At 41.4% G+C, this 23,012-nt stretch overlaps 1 protein-coding gene across 1 annotated transcript in view; it reads right to left on the minus strand.

Moving 5' to 3' along the window:
• Positions 1 to 23,012, minus strand: part of LOC149815856 (uncharacterized) — an 84,068-nt gene that overhangs the window by 21,060 nt on the left and 39,996 nt on the right. The window contains exons 8-9 of the mRNA XM_089989866.1: positions 22,583 to 22,793; positions 157 to 353 (exon numbers count right to left, since the gene is read on the minus strand). Coding sequence (XP_089845992.1) covers positions 157 to 353; positions 22,583 to 22,793 — 408 coding nt within the window. The remainder of the gene's footprint in view (positions 1 to 156; positions 354 to 22,582; positions 22,794 to 23,012) is intronic.

Below are 23,012 nucleotides of genomic sequence, written 5' to 3' on the forward strand. Positions count from 1 at the left end.
GTTTATTGCCACACTTCTAAGAAAAAGAATAATTACAGGCCAAAATCAACATGATATGAAGATGGAATATCATTAAACAGCAAGTTGCAATAGCAAAGTGACACAAGGCCAAAAACGTAAATAATTGCAATCTTAAAAACTTGTTTAATGGATTACTTCTTTCCGAGAGAACTCCATTGAAACTCGCATAAAAGGATCCCATGAAACAACTGGTTCTACTTTCTGAGAAAGCATAATCTTTGATGTATTCCATGCAAGGAAGCTTGATATGAATTGGATAATGTACAGACCAGGGATATCACCATCTTCGAGGAAGTATACAGAGTCCCCCAACTTTGAAAAGGACTCAATACCTGCAAAAATAAAAAATAATCAGGGCCTAGCATAAACACATGCATATGTGTAAGAAGAGAGTTTTTTGTTTGCAGGAGGCAGGTTCATATACAAGGTTATGCCAAAACCAGCAGACAGAAATGAGATTGAGTAAAATTTCATTAGCATCATAATCAAGAATGCCTTTTCAAAAACTGAAAGGACATCTAGCAAGCTAATATAATTTTGTTAAGTTCCACACAATCAACTGAAAGCACATCTATCAGGATTCAATACCTTTGTTAAATTCTGCACAATCAGCAGAGGATTTAGTCACCTTGGTAGATAAAAACGAACAAAATCCTTTAAAGCCTACTGCTACTTATTAGATGCTTCTTGGGTCTGCCCCAAGGCTCAAGGCAGGTCTTTAAAGCAGGATGGTTAAGGGATTTTTCGACTCATGCCTAAAGAATATCAAAGTTGACTTGTCATAGTAGACCACATTGAAAATGACCAACAAGAAAAGTCATGATCCCAAAGCAAACATAATGTTCATGGCAATGGTTTCCTTGAGAATGTGATAAGTACAATTGACTTATAGTTAGTACAAACAAAGAGCTAAACAAAAATGACATGGTTCAACTCTAAAATCAACACTGCAGCATCTTATTAGAAGATAAAACAACAAAATATCCTATTTATGTCATGGACTTATAGTAGAGACAGTCACAATCTCATTCTTGAATTTTATTTTTCGGCAAGGAAAATCTTGCAGGTTAAAAAAACTGTCTTTGAGGATAATTTTAGGAAAACTTGGAAAAATTAAAACAAATAATATCAAACATAAAAGTAAAAAAAAAAACAATTGTGAATGCAAACATTAAAAAGGTTAAAATTGTGATATATTGAAAATAGAATATATTGTCTGAATAGCATCAGCATAGCAACAAATCCAATTTATCACCAATGTTTGTGACTTTACATCCCTATAGCTAATTTACAAGGATACCCCTAAGAATAATGATATATAGTATATACACATAGAAGGGTAGCACCCAAATACATTACATTCCTCAACACTCTCCCTCAAACTTGGATGTTGTAGGCACAATCATACCAAGTTTGAACAGGAATGGTTAAAATGCCTTAAGAGGCAGGCCCTTGGTGAAACAATCTACAATTTGCTGAGCAGTCCCAATATATGTCAATGAAATAACTCCCTTCAAGTAAGCTCTACGAGTAAAGTGACAATCTATCTCAATATGCTTCATCCTCTCATGAATTTTAGATTTTTGGCTAATGAATAATACTTTGATTATCATAGTGAAAAGGCATCCCATAATCAATTTTAACTCTTGTGTCCAACAACCATCTCAAATAAAAAATCTCGACAATGGCTTGGGTCATAACTTTATACTCAACTTCAGTTGTGGATAAAACAACTCTTTGTTGTTTCTTACTCTTCCACAATATCAAAGAGTCACCCAAAAATACACAAAATCCAGTGGTGAAATGTCTATCCTAAGACGATCCTCTAAAATTGGCAGCACAATAGGTCCTCAACTCTAATGTAGATGAGGTTGAGAAGAATAACGCATAGTGCCCTATGCCACATGGGTACAGGTATGGGTACGACACGATAATTTCAAAAAATGAGGGTATGGAAACATGGCTATATATATAGATAGATAGATAGATAGATAGAGAGAGAGAGAGAGAGAGAGAGAGAGAGAGAGAGAGAGAGAGTTTGGGTCTGAATCATGTATGGATCTATATAGGATCCATATTAAAACTTAAAAAAAAGTGTAAGTTTTTTTAAAAGTCTTTTTTTAGATTCGTTGACTAGGTTTGGACTTGTCCAAACCTGGTCAACGAAACCAAGTTATAAAAGGGAAGGGATTAGCCCTTCCCCCTTCTCTCTCTCTCTCTCTCTCTTTATATATATATATATATATTTGTTGCAAGCTTGCAGCAAAACGAAGAAGAGGAGGGGAGGAGGTACTCTCTCTCAGACAAAAAGGAGGGTTTTAGGAGAGCAAAGTGTAATATAGTGTATTTTTATACTTAGTTAAATTTTGAGATTTCTGAAATTTGGCTAAGTGTTGAGAAAAAAATCAATAACTTTCGATATTAGGATGTGATAATTAAGTCTGGGTGTGGCCTAGGTCTCATTGACAAGACCGAAAGGAGCCAATTAAAAAGTGGCAAAAAGTTTTATTTTTAACCTTTAAAATCAAGCAAATTTTGAGTTAATTTCGGGCAAATTTTGAGTTAAATTCGGGCAAATTTTGAGTTAAATTTGGGCGAATTTCACAGGCGAAACTCAAATTTGATACCGTTAGATGCGCCTCAAAATTCTAAGTTCAACGGTATTTTACTTTTCCAAATTCAGGCTACGGTTAGCCCGAAAATCACAATTTTTAAAAAAAAAAGGCTCACCTCGACAAGGTCGAGTTTGGATTGGATCGGATTGGATCCAATCTATATGATCCAAATTAATATGGATCGGGACTCAGTTCAAGACCCATATTAATTAGAATTGGATCCAGCTTAATATCCAAATGGATTTTGGATATGGATTTGAATCTTGAATCTGGATCTAAATCTAAAATCTAGACCCAACAAAAATAAAGCTTTAAATTTAAAATACATGTTTTAATTAAGTAAATATAAGGTTTAAAAGACTCCCAAAGGGATAAGATACCCTCTGAATTTTTTTAAGAATTTAATAAATAATAAATAATTATTAATTAATTATTTTATTATTAAAATAAACAAATTCTAAAATTTATTAGAGAGGGTAGTTGGATGATTAGAGTTTTTAGAAGAATCCCTTGTTACTATAAGATAAAGAAAGTAAAAATAATAAAAGAAGCAAATATGAAAAAAAAGAAAGTGGTTTAAAAAGTCAACTAGAAATTTTAAGAAATAAGGAAAGTGGATTGGAGATGGACTCCCTGTAACGCCCCAAATTTCAAACTTGCGAACCTTTTCAGAAAAACAGGCAAGAGACTACAAATATCTCTTTCCTTCAGAGTTGTTTTATGAAATCAGCGGAAGATTTTGCTTTTGATAAATCATAAGGCAAGCTGACAACTTTGGGCACGTTAGCTAAAAGAACCAAAACTCACAAGATTCGGATATCCCAAGGAAAATCCGATGCAAACCCATAGCGTCCAGGACGTGAGCTAAGAGCAGGAAGAAGAAGTCTTGAAGCCATCTTGCAATCGCGCCATCGCCCGTAGTGTACCTAAGCATCACCTGTACCCATAGAATGGGTTAGTTTCGCGAAAAACTAGTAGGTGCACAAGAGAGACTACAAGGAACTGAATTAAGTACATTTAATTCAGTAAGCTACGCAGTTTAAAGCAGATATGCAGTTAAACAGGTAAGCAGTGCAAGCAGGTAAATAGTGCAAGCGCGTAAGCAGTTCAAAGCAAGTAAGCAGTGCAAATGTGTAAGCAGTTCAAAGCAAGTAAACAGTGCAACTGACAAACGCAACATACGATCCATTTGATCGTAAGTTGTGAACTACTACGCAACAAGCTTGTCCTCGTTCCTAGAACGAGGTCTCTGCATCTAATCACCATCAGGACATCGTTTGTCACTCACTACTTCTAACCAACGCTTTGTCCTGAACGACCTTAATCTATCCTCATCTCTCAAAGTCTTACGCGGCTAACCGTCACCGGTTATGACGCACTAAGGCGTCGTACTTTCTCAGAGAAGCTCACCCTTCCGTAGAAGGTCCAAAACATGATCACTAACTCAAATCACTAACGATCTGATTCTCACATCTGAGTCATGCATGTAATCATGCTAAAACAGAAAGCCGAAACTATGAATTCATAGTTGGCTATCACAAACAATCTCAAAAGATCGTCACAACTCACCATAACTTTTTATGGTAAGCGAAAACACAAGATCCACGTCGGATCGCTCGGTCCGAGAGATATACGACCGAACAAGGAATTTCCGCCCTAGAGGGTATACCTGACCTTGGACCCTACACTTCCTCACAGGAGTTCACCATCTTTGCGGCTACCCGTTCGTGGACAGTGTACATCCTCACAGAGAATCTCTCCGTCTAGCCGGGTCACCCGATCTGGGAAAAGTATAACCTCACAGCGAAACCTTTGGGAAACCGGTCCCCAACAGATGTCATATCCAATGAAAATCATTGCGATACACGCATCAACATAAATGACCCCTCTCAGGGTCGATAGCTACTAATACAAACAACAAGATCGACGCCCGGATCACTTGGTCTAGGACATGTATAACCTCACAAGGAATTCCGCCCTAGATGGTATACCTGGTCTTGGACCATACACTTCCTCATAGGAGTTCACCGTCTTTGCGGCTACCTGTTCGTGGACAGTGTACATCCTCACAGAGAATCTACCACTTTAGTCGGGTACCTGGTCTTGATCATACACGCCCTCGCAGATAATCCTTTGGAGATCAGGTGCTCGACAAACACCCTACTCGGTGATACACGCATCTATACAATCGACTGCTCCGAATAGTTTACTGCTCTCGATGTCAGTAGCCACAATATGGGCACAAGCATGTATATCAGCAATATGCATCGTATCACTCCACGCAGAAGCATATAATCCCACGCATCGTATGATTGCCACAAGGAATATTGCAATCCTCAAATGGGCCCTCAAAGCATGTGTAAACGACACATGAGAACGCGCAGATATGGCAATTCAGTTGATTCTATGGGCGAAGGGTAACTAACTCTACCCGTCAGCCAAACAAAACAAATGAATAAGACAAACACTCATAACAATGCTCGTAAAACATATAATTACCATAAAATGGCTCAGTCCATCAACAAGTAATTAAATTAATCGTAAGGCATAAACCATTACATTACAAGCCATTCATAAGCAATCATACGGCAACAGTTATATCACACTATGTAAGCAGCTTATAAGACAAGCGGCCACATCAATCCTAGTTGCCACCAGTTCGTAGATTACGAGCTGTATGCAATCACATCAATTATAAGAGATGCAAGCCAACAAGTGCTACGCTACAATAAGCACCAAACAGTTCGACCAAGGGATAAAGCAAGTCACATGCTAATATGTAGCAACTGGTATAATGCTATTATTATAAGCATTTAACTAGCATGATAAACTCCTTATTACTCCGCAAAGAACTGCGTAAGCAGTTTAACCAACTAGAGTAATGCCTCGATAGGCGTGCACAGTTCAACGAGTAGCATACTGAACTATCGAGCAAGCAAGCGAATTAGTAGTGCAAGCGAATCAGTAGTGCAAGTGAATCAGTAGTGCAAGCGAATCCGTAGTGCAAGCGAATCTCACGACCCATGACCAGTGTGAACAGACCTTATGTTTTGATAATTACTGGCCTGCAGGTACGCGCAGGCAAAACATAAAAACAACTGAGACTAGTTCGGGTGTCTGTTATTCTATGTATTTTCGATAACCCGAATAGCTAGTTGAGTCTGCTCCAAAGGGGACGGCATTAGCCGAGAGAGGATTCCCCAGAGGCTGAAAAGCAGTGCCACGGATGCATCCAACTTCTGCAGAAGTGTTGAGCTAACTTGTGTAGCCCCTATCCCCTAACTCCAATGACTGAGGAGGCCGGATCTTTGCCCGTGGGGTGGTTGTTAACAACCTGTCCATTGAAGTTTTTGTACCGATCTGTCCTCTCCCTTGACAGACAACCAGAAGCGAACGGGTGCGTTAGGGGTTGCTTAACTAACGACCCATTCTATGCTGTGGTATTTAAACCATGGTTGCCAGTTGAGGAAGCGGGAGCGGGAAGCGATACGGGAAGCGGGAAGCGAGGCACTTTCAAAATTTTAGGAAGCGGGGAAGCGTGGGACCACTTAGGAGCGATTCGGGAAGTGTCTCGGAAGCGACCTAGGAAGCGTCTCGGAAGCGAGGGGGAAGCGAAAAAAATAAAAATAAAAAATACAAAAAATTTGAAAAAAACAGGGGAAGCGAGGGGGAAGCGTGGGGGAAGCGTGGGGAAGCGTGGGGGAAGCGTGATGGGAAGCGCGCTTCCCATTAAAGGGAAGCGCGTCCCCCATTAAAGGGAAACGCGTCCCCCATTAAAGGGAAACGCGCTTCCCAAAAAAGGGGGACGCTTCCCCCCACGCTTCAGAAGCGCGACGTTCCGCGCTTCCGAAGCGCGCTTCCCCTTGTAGCTAGGCGCTTCCGGTAACCCTGATTTAAACCACTCGAGCATCTTGCCTGTGAAGGCGAATGTGAGGCCATTTATGTGATTACAACATTTTGCATTTAGCGTTGTTCGAGGTCGCACGACCGTCTCATCCGATCATCGCAGTACTAGACGTGTCGTGCACGACTACAAGTACTCTAGGATAAAGGGGGTATAGCTCCTCAATAGAAGCCTCAACAGGAGTGTTTCACAAAGATGTAAAGTTTATCAACTTTACTCTATCTTTTGAAACAACAGTACCTTGTGCCAACATGATGCATGTGATTATCTCGAATCACATCCGCTATCGGGGTATCTACATGTCTCGCATGACTCAATACCGGCCTCGATAGACGGGATACGGGTCTCTCAACAGATCACCCGCTAAGAAGTTCGCTTGAACCTCCAATTCGGGATCACCCGAGATATGCCAAAAAGGCGAGCAGAACCAGCCAGTCACATCCTTCCAAATGCTTCGATTTGGAGCAGTCTTTGATGCTTTTGCGCAGCTCCCTGAAACCTCAAGTCGACTCTGCAGGACTGCACGCACGAAGAGCCAGGATCCTTGCGAGGTATCCCTCTCCTTAGACGAGGATGTATCGCCAGCTCCCAACTGAACTCTTGTCGCAAGAGTGAGTGATAGATGTCTCTTGCATCCTCCACGAGGATGCCCTTAAGGCATACGCAAAGAGCAAGAACTTGCACGTCATCTGCAAAAGCAATGCAATACCAACACATATGCAAAAGCAAGAGCCTAGGCGCAACGGCAAAGTAAAGACGGTAAGCAGAAGTGCAACGCAGAACCTTTGCACGATGCGCAATGGCAAAGTAAATGAACTGTAAACAGGAGTGCAACACAAAACCTGTGCGCGATGCGCAACGGCAAAGTAAAGGACAAGGATCGCGAAACCGCGTCCTTGAGTTAAATGTGTACTCGTATAAATATATATGATATATATATGCATATATATATATATATATATATATATATTTAATTGTCCTTTTTAGTTAATTGAACTCAATTCAATTGTCCAAGTCTTCTGTGCAATCTTCCCCTACCTTTGAGAGTTACAAGCTTGCTGTTGTCCGCGGATGTACGCGATTGGCGGCTCGGGTCGCGGAACGCGAGCAGGATCCGTCGTACGAGCTGCAAAAGTAACGATCTTAGCAAGCTAATACCAAAATAGAAAGTCAGGGGCACTATCACCGTCCTGACGTAAGGGAAGCAAAAGCAGGGGCATTGTGCACATGCGCACCTGCTATAAGCGCAAGAAGCAAGGGCAGGGCCACGAGCCCCTGCTGACATGCTGTCAGCGAACAACGGGGAGGCAGGGGGTCGCACCCTTGCCCGAAGAAGACAACGAGGGAGGCTTCGCCCTGACAGCCAAGAGAGCAAGGAAGCGAGGCCCTTCCCTGTGAGCCACTAAGGGGGAAGCAGGAGGCCGCACCTTGCCTTTCAACAACGAACGGTGGCCCGCGCGATGCCAATGAAAAGCGAGGCGAGGGGGCGTGCCCCAGCCTGCCGAAAAACAACGAAGGCAGGGGCGATGCCTCTGCCTAACGAGAAAAGAGGCACAGGGAGGGCTCGACCCCCTCCCTTGCCGTAACAAAGAGCAGGGAGGGGCTCAACCCCCTCCCCTGTCAAAACAAAGAGCAGGGAGGGGGCTCAGCTCCTCCCCTGCCAAACGAAAGGGCAGGGAGGGGGCTCAGCCCCTCCCCTGCCTAAAAGGGAGCATAGAGGAGGGGCTCGGCCCCTCCCCTGCCGTGACAGAGGGGACAGAGAGGAGGGGGCCGAGCCCCTCCTCCGTCGTAACAGGAGGCAGGGAGGAGGGGCGCGGCCCCTCCCCTGCCGTGACAGAGGGAGCAGAGAGGAGGGGGCCGAACCCCTCCTCTGCCGTAACAGGAGGCAGGGAGGAGGGGCTCGGCCCCTCCCCTGCCTTAACGGAGAGCAACAGGGAGGAGAGGGCCGAACCCCTCCTCTACCGTAACGAAGAGCAGCAGAGAGGAGGGGGCCGAGCCCCTCCTCTGTCGTAACGGAGAGCAGGGAGGGGTGTCGTGCCCCTCCCCTGCTAAAAGGGGGCATAGAAAGGGGATTTGACCCCTCCCGTGGCCACAGAGAGAGGTGAGGGAGAGAGAAGAGACTGCGAGGAAAAAGGGGGCGTACCTGGTGGTCGTCGCCGGCGGCAGCGTCGGCATCAGAGGCTGTCGCAGGTGGCGACGGCGTTGACGTCGGGTCGACAGGGGCCTCCAGAGGGTGCAGAGACGAGAGAGATCGAGAGGCGGTGAGGGAGAGAGACAGTGAGGAGGGGGGGGTCGTGAACCTCCCTCACCTCCCTTCCCTCGACCTTAAGAGGCACGGGAGAGACGGTCGGGGTGCCCGACCGCCTGTCCCCCCTTTGGATCCGGGTCGGGTCCAAAACTGGATCCGACCCGATCCAATTTTTTTTTTTTTGCTTATTACACTCCCACATGGGAAGTCCAATCTCCAGCTCTTATTAGAAGGCCCTAGAAGGGAGGGCCGTCACCCTCTAGGGCATTCAATATATAAACTCAAAAAAAATGAAGAAAGAAAGAAAGAAAGAAAGAAAGAAAAGAAAGAGAGAGAGAGAGAGAGGAAGGAGAAGAAGAAGGATGATGATGAGCTTTTTCTTCTCCTATCATCCAACGTTTTCTATCCATTTCCTTTTCTAATTTCAAAAAAATAGGGTAGGGTTTCTCTTTTGATTCGGATGAGAAAAAAGAGCCTAAATTGGATTTAGGCGAGATTTTCTTGAAGGGAACCATGAATCTGATTTTGTTTCCCATGTTCAACTTATAAATAAAAAGAAAAATCAATATGTGCATGGTTGAAATGTGTATTTCTAATTTAAATCATGATTTCGTACAATAATATGCCTATGGATGGCTATGCACATATGTTTACATATAGACATATATATATATAGTACTCGGTTGATGAAAGATGCAGCCACAGTTTGGGCTAGAATCAACCCAAACCGAGACTGCAACAACACCATATATTTATGTATGTCCATACATAAATATATGAGTGGGGGAAAATCGGCCAGGGTTACCTTAACACATGACAAACTGGCAAACCAGATTTGCCAAGGGGCTGTCAGGCTGATTCATCCATATATCAACCTAATTTGGAGTTTTATGCTACTTATGATTGATTAGTGTTATCTTTGATTTGAAGTATAAATTTTCAGTTGGCAGGGAGTTCTCTTTTGAATATTTTCTCTAAATGTCAGTTGTATTTGTAACGACCCCAACTCCTACCTTTGAAAAATGCGGAATATTTTTTTTTTTTTTTTATTTAAGAATTGCGGAAACCTTCCCAGAGATCTGGGGTCCTCACAGTTCCATTTTCAGTTGGATAACCACACACCACAAACGAAGTTGCAATTATCATCAATATCAACCAACTAAAACTCTTTTATTAATGAGTAAAAAAATTTCAAAGACAAGGTTTTCTTCAACTAAAGTAAAGTAACAATTGCAGAATTTAAAAGAACTGAAAGACAAAAGAAAGAGCCATTATGTCCTCTACTGAAGCTGACAAGCCCAAGTATAACTCATCCATCCCCAGATGCATGTCCAACTTCACTGTTCACCATTTCCTATGAAAAACCAACAAAGTAGGGTGTCAGAACCGAAATTCTGAGCACAGCTACTTCTAAAGAAACCAGGTGAGAGAAAGAACATGGATTAGATTTCATGTAGTGATTTGAGTGAGTGCAGATATAAAATTTGCAACATTTAAATATCCATAACTACCAATAATTGCATTTACTCATCAGTCAAGAACAGTAAACAGTGTCATATATCAATAACTAAATGATCAAACCTTTCAGCATGATTTCACAAAGTAAGTCATATGCTACCAACAAATGATGTCATGATATCAAGAATGAGTCAAACATGCATGATATAATGCATAACAGAAAAATGCATGATTATGTGAATGCATGATTTCTTATGTTATCTTTCAATTAAGTTTCCTCTTTCCATATGCATGCCCTATTAAATGCACACATCTTTAAGTTCCTCTTTTTAATTACCGTGGCCCGCGGATACACCAAACGGGTACAAACCCTGAGGTCAAGTAGGTTCCCAGGGTAGCTTAACACACAATTTGTATTTTATTACTGGGTTCCAACTTAGCCCTCGACCGATATCAGGAAACAACACCATCCATCGGAACATTAGACCTCCACATCTAATGTCGGGGACACAAGGGACACCCCACGCCCACATGTGCCACTTCCTTGGTACCATAAACTCACAGCTGTGACTAACACACCACTCCCGGGTAAAGTGGCGGGTTCTCCCTAAAACCGTGGCCAGGAGAAGAACCTCAATATCGGGTTCAGGGGCAACAACGCACACGGAGTTTTTGTATCCTCACAGTCTCCCCAAGACCGTATGTCTAAGATTCTCATACTCCAGATGAGATATCCCAGAATGTATATTACAATGTTCTTATTCTTTATTTATATTTAAAGTTCATTCTTTAAGTTTGCAACACTATATGCAAAAGTAAAGTGAAAACCCTGCATCCTCCCTTGTAGGGACCCATTCGGGACTCCAGCCCGTGTAAACACAGAACAGTGTAGCAAGGTGTCAAACCATCTTATGTGGTTTAAGTGATGCTGTTAAAAACATAAATAAAAGAAAACCAACCCACGACACTCCAGGCCGATGATGGTCCAATTTGGCCATCGGTGCATCACATAATAAAACCATAACAGTGTTTCCTTTATAACACTAAGCCAAAATGCCAAACAACATACATATTCATGCAAATATAAACCCAAACATATGCATGTCATAATTCATTCATATGCATTTTCAATATGTGTGTGTTACCTACATCACATATCTAACCAAATTCATGGTTTCTTTTAAGTGTGTGAGTGTACATGTACCAATTCACACAATAATCAAGCGTACAGGTTCAAGAAGAATTAATAATAACTGAATCATGCTCACACCCATGAGTACCATAATCATAACGGTCAAATGAAAGCATAAACCTCCACGGCAAGTGTTTCTATACCATCCAATACACAAGCTTTTAAATAACACATGGATTCTAGCCAAAAATATAATGTTCAGCTAGGGACAACAAGGCAAGATACATTACATATAACATTTCAGTTTTATGTGTCCTTCCTCCCTAAACAGTGTAACATGAGCAATATTATACACAACTGAAAATTTTCAGGTTATGTTGCAATGATCCTACGCTGCATCTTACAAGCTTTGAGCTTAACCACACTCAAGAACCAGCTTGCGCTACCTTAGAACAGTTCAATTTACTTCAATTCAGCAAATTACACATCCTCAGACCAATACTCAATTCAACATGAACTTTCAGATCACAGACTGATGAAACTCAATTATGTCTATAGAACACAGCATGCCTAAACCAAAAATTCAACATAAACCAACCCCTATTAATACAAGTATCATATAACTTGAGAATTTGTTCTAGCCAATTTATTTCCAACCAAATGTCTTTTCAAAAATAGCAATTAAACTATCCTGAAATTGTGGTAAACTAACTTTCTTTGCTGACAACTGTCCAATATAGAATGGAGCTAAACATAGAATCCATTCTAAAACACACTTCGGTGGAATTTTAAGAGTAATATGATATTTCCTACACAAGATTTCAGTATAAAGAAAACAGATAGTATATTGGCAATAGTTACTTCTTCAGCCAGATTCAATTATCAGTCACCACCAAAATAAGATGAGATCTGATAACAACTCTAAATGTGACATGATTCAGGTCAACCATGAACTGAAATAATCTCTTACCTACAGCTAATGGCCACTATTAAAATTAACTGCTAATAAAGTATGTAAGAGGAATAACACGGCTCTTCAGGATACATTTTTGTATCAACATGAAGTCGCCATCTCTAGCTAATGTGCAACTTAATCCAGCATTTGAACATTCCATCAGGTACGCTCTTTGAATATAAGAAACAGTGCATTTTAATATGCACTTGAACCCAAACAATTATGAAAATATGCAGCTTAAGAAAGATGCAGACCCTTCACCTGGAAATAAACCCATTTTCTTTATGAGCAAATCAACTAACTTAAGGTTCAAGCATAAGGTTGAAGATCGGTAAAGGTTACCACAATTTAGACAGAGCCCTATTTTCATCACCGTATTGATATATGAAAAAAAACAGGAGAGTAATATGTATGAACACGAGTTTGCAATTAGAACTCCAAGACCTCCTGCACAGATTAGATATAAATAAACAACTAATCGAATTATGGCTGTGATTTCTTTTCCCTTTTTTTTTTTTCCATACGAGTCACAGGCCAGCACCCAGCCGACTGGGTCGGCTGGGCCTGCTATGGCCCGGTCCAAAAGAAGTAGAGCACCCAGCCGACTGGGTCGGCTGGGGCCCTGCTAACACAGCACCCAGCCGACTGGGTCGGCTGGTCCTGTCGCCTCCTACCAATGCACTGGTGTCCTGCAACATGAAACAACACATTTTTTTTTCATAGCATATACGATTACTGTTATCATAAGCATATGCGATCACTGTTTTCCGATTTCAAGATTTAGGGCATATTAAGAAAACCCCCAAATCAATTTGATTTAGGTATTTAGGGTTTATCAAGAAAACCCCCAAATCAACGTATGGAATCGAACCCCTGTTTGATTCCTCACCCAGGTTCGAAGAAGAACCGTACCTTAATGAAGATTTCCGGCGATCGGAGGCTATCGTGGCTGCAAGAGAAGGGTCGGCTGGGGGTTGCACCTTGCTGCAGTCGCGACAGGGAGCTCGCTGCAGTCGCTGATGGTTGCTGGTTGCTCGTCGGTGACCTTCTTTCTTCCGGCGTGTGCGCACCGAGCGAGTGAGAGAGACGGGGAGAGATGGGGGAGGAGAGAGTGCCCGAGTGAAGAGGGAAAACCCCCCTCTCCACTCCTTTTATCGGCCCTCTCCATGCCGAGATGGGAGGGGTTGGTTACGCCTTGCGTAACCCCCCTCCTGCCCCCCTTTCCTTTTCTGTAACAAACCTATCGGGCAACCCTTATCGGGTTGCCCCTTTCTTTAAAAGGGCTGTTACACAGGGGCGCGGCTCGGGTCCGGACCCGAGACCCGTAACCCGGCCCCAATCGATATGGATCCACAAGTGGATCCAAATGGATCCTCGAATTAAATTAGATTTTTAAAATTTAAAAATTTTATTTATTCATTATTATCATTAAATCAAGGTTTCAATGAATAAATCCTAATTACCCCCTTTATGGGTCCTGGATCCGTAATGTGGATCCAGGCCCAAATTGAAAATTTTGAAATATTTTCTAATAAAAATCTCGGGTTTTACAGTATTTGTAATGAAGTGGATTGAATCCGATACACATGCAAGAACACACTTTCAATCAAGTAAAAATACTTGATTGAATCACGAAACCACCCACACAAGGGTCTACAAACTTGTTATTGCATAGAAGCACTCAAGAATGAGTTGGGAATACAAGGCCACAAGAGGCCAATTTATAATACAATGGAGCCAATGGGGTGCAGCTCAATATGGCTGTTGGGGCTGCACTCAACAGTCATAAATATAGCTGTTGGGGCAGCTCCAACAGCTATATGGAGCTATCCCATCAAATCTGAAAAAAACAAAAAGGTAAAAAAATAAAAGGACAAAAATAAATACATGAAATAAAATGCAGAAATGTCAGCCCCTAATGGGTTGACACCTATTATAGAGAAAAGACCGAAATACCCCTAATGGGTATTTCATTTAACAATAAACACATATATACATATACATATACATGTATATATACATATATATACACGTATATGTATATCTTAACACCCCCCGCAAACTCATGGTGCAACAACCGAGAGTTTGCCAAGTAGAAAGTGAAATCTGGGTGAAAGAAGTGCTTTGGTGAAGAAGTCTGCGAGTTGATACTCTGATAGAACATAAGGCACTGTGATAGTCTTCCACAAAAATTCTTCCTGAACATAGTGGCAATCCATTTCAATGTGTTTTGTCCTCTCATGAAACGTATGATTGCTCGCGATATATACAACACTCTTGTTGTCACAGCATAATCTGGAAGGTTCTGTGGTGTGAATTCCCAAATCCTCTAGTAGTTGTCGCAACCATACTAACTCAGACGTAGTCGTTGCCATGGCGCGATACTCAGCTTTAATTGAGAAGAGAGACACCTTCTGTTGCTTCTTGCATCACCAGGAGATTAGGGAGTTACCTACAAAAACACACAAACCAGTAGCTGAGCGTCTGTCATTCACATTCCTTCCCCAGTCAGAATCTGAGTATGCAATGACTTCTAATGAGGAAGAAGATGATAAAAACAATCCATGACTTATAGAATTCTTAATATATCTAATAATTCTCATTACATCACTCATATGTACTGTAGTGGGAGCATACTGAAATTCACTGGCAGAGTGAATAGCATGAGAGATATCAGGACGAGTAATAGAAAGGTAGGACAAAGCTCCAATCATTTGTCTGTATGGAGATGGATCTTCTAGATGTTCTCCATCATCCTTCTTCATTTTTGCATTTATGACCTCTGAAGTGTCAACCCATTTTTCATCTGAGAGTCCTGATCTCTCTATGATCTCTGCGGCATGCTTAGTCTGTGACAAAAAATAACCACGAGGTGAGTAAGCTACTTCAATTCCAAGAAAATACCGTAAAAAGCTAATATTTGTCATATCAAAGTTGTCTTTAAGCACATCTTTGATATGATTTACTCCTTGCTTATCACCTCCTGCAATTATAAGCAACAATATAACCATCCCTGCATTGGAAGACTTAACAAACAATGCAGAGTCAGTAAAACAAGATTTAAAATGCAGTTGAGTCATCAAATTACTAAATCTATCATACCAAGCTTTAGGAGCTTGTTTTAACCCATACAAGGCTTTTCGTAGACGAAGAGTTTTTCCATGTGCTAAATTCAAACCTGGTGGAGGATCCATGTAGACCTCCTCATCCAGATTACCATTTAAAAAGGCATTTTTCACATCCATTTGAAAAATTGACCATTTTTGGATTGATGCTATAGAGATGAGAGTTCTGACAGTCGTCATTCGAGCAACTGGGGCAAAGGTCTCATCATAGTCAATTTCATATTCTTGACTGTATCCCTTAGCTACTAGTCTAACTTTATATCTTTCCAATGTCTCATCCCATTTGATTTTGATTTTGTAAACCCATCTACATCCAATAGTTTTCCTTCCTTTAGGTAATGTTTGAATTTCTCAAGTTTTTGCTTTTTCTAATGCTTTTAATTCATCGTTCATGGCTTTAATCCATTCTTGATGATTTTTAGCTTCATAGTAAAATGATGGTTCAAAATATGAGTGTATGACCATTAAGCATGCTCGGTATCTTGGTTCAAAGAAATCATAGGATACAAATCTACTAGGGGCTTTTAAAATTCTTACCGATTTTCTAATAATAGCAGAATCAATATATTGATTTTGAGAATATCTTTCTAAAGCACATGGTGGGTGCCCTTCGGTCTGCCTAGTATATGTTTGTATGTTACTATGGGATGGGTCGATATTGTTAAGATTGTTGTCTATATTTTCACTTGCATCATGAGAGTCAGAGTCTTCATATTCACTTTCATGCTCATTATGAAGATTTTCATACCCTTCATGTTCATTGATGAGATAAAAAAGAAACGAATAATCATAGTTTTCTTGGGTTTTTTCCATGCTAAAACCATCTTCATTTTCAAGAAATATAACATTTCGTGAAACATATAATTTGTCCATTTCCTTGTCATAACCCTTTTGATTTTCGGCATAGCCCCAAAAAACACAAGGGATTGCTTTTGGGGAAAGTTTGTCGTTCTTATGGGTAAGAACAAAACACTTACATCCAAAGACTCTGAATCTTTTATAATGGGGGGGGATTTTAAGCAATTTTTCAATAGGGGATATATTTTCAATAGCTTTTGAGGGCATTCTATTTATCAAATAGACTGCCGTAAGAGCAGCTTCGGCCCAAAATATTTTTGGAACATTTTTTGATACAAGAAGTGTTCTAGTGGTCTCAACAATATGTCTATATTTTTTTCAACTAGTCCATTTTGTTGAGGAGTGTAAGGGCAAGATTTTTGATGAATGATGCCCATTTGAATCAAGAAAATTTTTAAATTCTTTTGATACAAATTCCCCCCATAATCGGATCTAAAAATTTGAATATTGGTTTTGAATTGAGTCTTTACGTAATAGAAAAATCTTTTAAAACAATCAAGTACTTATGACTTTTGCTTAAGAAAAAAGATCCAAGAATGTCTACTATAATCATCTACAAATATAACATAGTAAGATACCCCGCCTTTAGATATAACTGGAGCTGGTCCCCATACATCCGAACATACTAACTCAAATGGATTTTTGGATATAAATTGTTTTTGCCAAAAACGGTAAAGCTTTCATTTTGCCAAGAATGCAATATTCACAAACCAAAGTTTTTCCTTTATAATAAGTAAGAAATGGAAACAAGTGTAATTTGGTCACACTAGGATGAACTAGTCTTTTGTGCCAATTTTCTATATCTTTCTTTTCCACAAAATTATAAAAAGATTGTTTTGATAACTCAAGATTGTCCATTACATAGAGATCTCCTCTTCTATGGCCTTGTCCAATCGGTTTCCCGGACTGGAGATCCTGTATTAAACAATCATTAGAAGAAAATAAAACCTTACAACCATGATTCGTAATTTGTAAAACCGATAAAAGGTTCAAATTTAATTTTGACACAACCCTAATATTTGGTATGTGAAAGTTTAGTTGTTTTTGAAAGATTCCAAGACTTGATTTTTAAGGATGTTCCGTCGGTGGTTGAAACATAAGAATCATTAGAGTTAGAATGACATTCGGATAATATTGACTCATTTGGAGTCATATGAAAAGAGGCACCGGAGTCCAAGATCCAAGAAGTCTTACCAGGGTCACCACTTGTGGATACGGCCACCTCCGAAAAGGAAGAAGCTTGAGTTTTGAATATTGGTTGTAGCGCCTCCATTAATTGAGCTAAAGATAGGAAGTCAATGCATTTGGAATTGTCAACATCATTCCTTTCCACCGAAGCAACTCTCTTATCATCTCGGTAATCTTCTTTCTTTCTTTTTGGACAAAACGACTTGATGTGTCCCGGTTCATAACAATGATAGCATATGATTTTGCCACCATTTTTGTCATTCCTCTCATAGTTGTTAGGATTTCTCCCATTCTCATTTTTCACAAAGTGAGGAGATTTATAACTCCTAGTATGATTATCGGGCTTTGACATAGCAAGCACGGTTTCTTCATCCTTTGAAGTGGATGGCTTCTTCAATCTATTTTCTTCCATAGTCATTTCTTCAAGAGTTTCGACTATGGATGACACACCTCCTCTATGAAGGAGAGTCGATTTAGTTCCCTCAAATTCGGGCCTAAGCCCATTCACAAATTGATAGAAATGCTCTGTTTTAATTTGATTTTCACGGAGTTCTACATCTTGAGGACAATGCCATTTTGGCTCAAGAAGAGCCAATTCATCCCAAAGGAGAGAAAGTACATTGTAATATTCTCTAATACTCATTTCTCCTTGGGTCATGGTTTTCACCTTGTTTTGGACATTGCATATGTGTGCAATATCTTTAAGACTATACATGTCTTTAAGATATTTCCATGCATCACTAGCGAAATCAAATTTCGCTAAGCTAGAACATTTGTGGATGTCCACACTATTGATGAGCCACCCAATTATTTTGGACTGACCCATCCTCCACTCTTTCCATTTTTTCTCGTAATCGGAAACGGCTTTACCCATTTCCTCTCCTTGAAGAGCAACCTCTTTCTCATTCTCATTTTTTGTAAGAATGAGCTTAGGTTCTCTTTCGGTACCTTCCACCAAACCCCATAATCTCTTTTCCCATATTTTGTGTTTAACTATAAATGCCCACATCACATAGTTTGTATCGTTTAGGCGTACGGGAATGGAGACCATTATCACTCTTTCATTCTCCATTTCCTTACAAGGCTAAGAGAAAGGGTAGAGAACGAAGAAGAAAGAAAAAAGAGTGAAATACGAGCACTTATTTGAGAGATGGAACGCTTCTCAATGCAACAATCCTCGATTTGTTGTATTACCAAAGCGTACGATTCTCCTCCTGATATAGTCACGAACTTTCTTCAAAAAATGTGCCTTTGGACCACCAAAGCTCTGATACCATGTAATGAAGTGGATTGAATCCGATACACATGCAAGAACACACTTTCAATCAAGTAAAAATACTTGATTGAATCACGAAACCACCCACACAAGGGTCTACAAACTTGTTATTGCATAGAAGCACTCAAGAATGAGTTGGGAATACAAGGCCACAAGAGGCCAATTTATAATACAATGGAGCCAATGGGGTGCAACTCAATATGGTTGTTGGGGCCGCACTCAACAGTCATAAATATAGCTGTTGGGGCAGCTCCAACAGCTATATGGAGCTATCTCATCATAAATATAGCTGTTGGGGCAACTCCAACAACTATACGGAGCTATCCCATCAAATCTGAAAAAGACAAAAAGGTAAAAAAAAAGACAAAAATAAATACATGAAATAAAATGCAGAAATGTTAGCCCCTAATGTACTGATACCTATTATAGAGAAAAGACCGAAATACCCCTAATGGGTATTTCAGTTAACAATAAACACATATATACATATACATGTATATTGTAAGATCCTTAAAAAAAAATTAAGATTGGATTCGGGTCAAATCCAGACCCGGACCCAAATGGAGGCACCGCCTCCCGTGTCTTTTGAAGACAGTGAGGCAGGGGTTTCAAAGAGAACCCCCGCCCCCTTCTTCCTCTCTCTCCTCTCTACCTCTCTTGTCTCTGTCCCGTGACGGCCGGGCGCCGACGACGGAAGTCGTCGGCCACCACTTTCTCCCCCTTCTTCTGTCGCCATCAACGATCGAGGCTGCCAACAGTGGTGTTGACGACCTTCACCTGCGGCAACCCTCGTCGAAACTCCAGTGAGCCCCCCCCCCACCGATCGTGGCCTTTCTCTCGTTTTCACCCATTCTCCTTGCTACCATCAACGATCGTAGTCGTCGACGACCTGCCAGCCATCGTCAATGTCCCCTTCTCTCCCCTCTGCTTCGTCTCTCTCTCGCTGTAGCCTGCGAATGGAGATGCCGACGATCGAAGCCGACAGGCAGCCTCCGAGCTCCGACGATCGTGCCAGCGACCTTCACCCGCGATAACCCTCGCCAGCGACGCCACTCTACTCAACGATCCCCAGAGTCGATGTCGGCCACCTCCTTCCTTCTCTCTGCTGCGAAAGTGCCGCCGACCCACCGCCTTCCGCTCCGGCGACCCCCAGGTACGCATCCACCTCCCCTCTTCTTTTCTTTTCCTTCCGCCTCCTCTTCTTCTTCTCCGTGAGGGGTCAACCGATAGGGGGGCAAAGCCCCCTGACGTCGCATCTCATCGGCAGGGGGTTACCCCTGCCTTTCTCGGAATCGGCCGACAGGGGGGCTGAGCCCCCTGTCGTCGGCAGGATTACTTCCCCCGTGCTTCTCTATTTGGGATCGACTGATAGGGGGGCTGAGCCCCCTATCGTCGGCAGGGGGACTCCCCTCCTGCCTCTCTCTTTGGGTCGACTCACAGGGGGCAGAGCCCCCTATCATCGCCTCTCGTCGGCAGGGGGACTCCCCCCTTGCCTCCCTCTCTGGGTCTACCAGGAGGGTGGTGCCGAGCACCCCTCCTCGCCTGTCTCACTCTCTTTTTCTCGATTGGGTGGGCAGGGGTCGATCCCTTGCCACCTCCCTGCACCCCCGTTGTTCAGGGGAGGGGCCAAGCCCCCTCCATGCTCCCACTTTTCGGGCGTCAGGCAGGGGCTTTGCCCCCTCTTGTTTACGTGTTCGACAGGCAGGGGCCAAGCCCCTGCCTCTTTGCGTATTCGACAGGCAGGGGCAAAGCCTCCTGCCTCCCTCTTTATGGTAACGGGTAGGGGCTTGGTCCCCTGTCTCTTTGCTCTTCTGGTAGTGTAAAAACCAAAAAATTTCGCTAATAAATTTTGGTTATATTGCGAAATATTACGAAATATGTATTTTGGGCCTCAAATCCACATTTCGGATCTAGGACCCATAAAGTGGTCTTTATATCCACATTTATAATAATAATAATAATAATAATAAATGACTAAAAATTTGTTTATTTATAAATTAATCCGAGGATCCACAGTTGGATCCATTTGGATCCAACTTGTGGATCCATATCGTTGGGGTCGGGTTACGGGTCTCGGGTCCGGACCCGAGCCGCACCCTGTATAAACAGCCTTTTAAAGAAAGGGGCAACCCGATAAGGGTTGCCCGATAAAGCCATAACAGAAACAAGAAAGGGGGCAAGGGGGGGTTACGCAGGGCATAACCGACCCCGCGCCTCTCGGCAGAGGAGGGGGGGTCTGGGCCGATAAAAGGAGGAGTGGAGAGAGGGTTTTTCCCTCTTCACTCAGTGTCTCTCTCTCTCTCTGTCAGTGTGCGCACGCCGGAGGGAGGTCTTGCCGCCGGCGAGCTTTGGCCACCAGCAACCACCGAAGGCCACGACAAGCACTTCCTATCACGACATCAGTGAGGAGCGTCAGCCGCGGCCCTGCTTTCGCTTCCCCAGTCTCCGATCGCCGGAAAATTCTTCAAAAAGGTACGGCTCTTCTTGGATTTTGGGTGAGGGATCGAACCTGAGTTCGATTTCGGGTAGTGATTTGAGAGAATTTCTTGATGTTTCCCACAATTTAGGAAGCAATTCATTTCCTATTTCCAAAGCACACTTCTTATTGTATCCAAAGGTTCGTAGAAAGAATGGGTTTACACTTGTGAACCATTAAGAACCAAATGGTTGACTCGTTGCTGACCGCCATATTGGAAAATATGTGCTATGCATGTCCATGAGGAAATAGGAACTACATTTTTAGACATAATTGCCCAGGCCATCAATCATCATGCATTGCATATTTAGCCACATATGTTATGAAAATATAGTGGAAGTCATCAATTATAATCTTATAATACCAATACCAACCTTACAATTGAAGCAAGAAATGTTAACACAAAGATCACTATATGTGCATATATTGACTTCCAGGCCACAAAACGGCAAAACTAAAGATGCATTGTTATCTTATAGGCAATGAATACAAAGCTAGTAATCATGTGAAACCCCACCAAAAAGTGGTCAAAAAAATTGGTAGCCACAGACAAAAAATACAAGCCTTAAGGAAAGGCACCTCCACTTATCCATCATATTCTCAACCAGGAGGTTATAGAGAGTTACACAAAATCCAGATTCTGGTCCTACAGCCTAATTTTTTAAACAAAAAATGAGGAATAACTATAACAATTACTCCACAAGGACATTTTAAATTCTAATATTTGAGATTACAAATCAATCTGAAATTAACTACGTAGAAGGTTAACATGTAACAAAAAAGAAAGTAACGGGTTGACACCAACAGCTGGATCATTAGATCCACACTATCCTAAAAGAAGGGACCAGGGATTGAGTCACACTATCAGAAAGGAAAGAAAGAATGAAACGGTAGTTTGTCTGTCGATTCATTTCAAAGTGCCTGCCTTATCATTGATAGTATCCGTTGTGATAATTATGTAAAAATAAAGAAGTAACCAAACTACATGATGATTTAGTCCTACAACCATGAATATATTAATAAATATGAATGGCTGTCAGCTAATAACTGAATGGTCGGAAACTTCATAATAATTAGCCCAATAATATTTACGCTGCAAGTGTTCTACATAATCAAATATGAATAAGTCATTCTAAAATGAACTAGTAGGCAGATCTATTTGAGTATGTACTATCACATAAAGTCACATTGTCAACGAAATAGCATGAACTTAGACATGTAGGAATATTCAAGGATAAATATTTCTGCAAGGAAATATGTGTGTTGAGACTTCTAAAGCAAGGTTAAAGTAAATTAGGAGTTTGAGATCAAGTTCACAACTACAACCTGTCCCATAGCAGCACCAAAATGAATTAAATGGTGTTCCCCACCCATGATAGCTACGAGCTTTGGAATCCCCAGGCCCCAAAGGAAGCATATAAATCATGATCCCAGGCTCAGTTCCCCTTTGAATACTTAAAATACCATTTGTCAGGGCCCGCTCATAATAATCAGCATATGACATTTCCTTAGTCCACCGAAATAAGTGGCGTGAAACCTGCAATGTGAATTTAAAGTAAATTGCAGAATCATAAAGATCTTTATGCATCTAACACAGAAAGAAGAGGCAACATTGTGAAATAGCTTACAAATCAGAGACTTCAACTAATCCTCCATACTAAACAGAAGCAAATAGCAAACAGAATATTCTTATGATGTCCATATTAGCTAATACTATTTGACAAATATTTTAACAAACTAAATGCTTCAAAGTGCT

Source organism: Nuphar pumila, chromosome 15 (genome assembly GCF_984573655.1).
Source record: "Nuphar pumila chromosome 15, dmNupPumi1.hap1.1, whole genome shotgun sequence".
Classification (NCBI taxonomy): domain Eukaryota; kingdom Viridiplantae; phylum Streptophyta; class Magnoliopsida; order Nymphaeales; family Nymphaeaceae; genus Nuphar; species Nuphar pumila.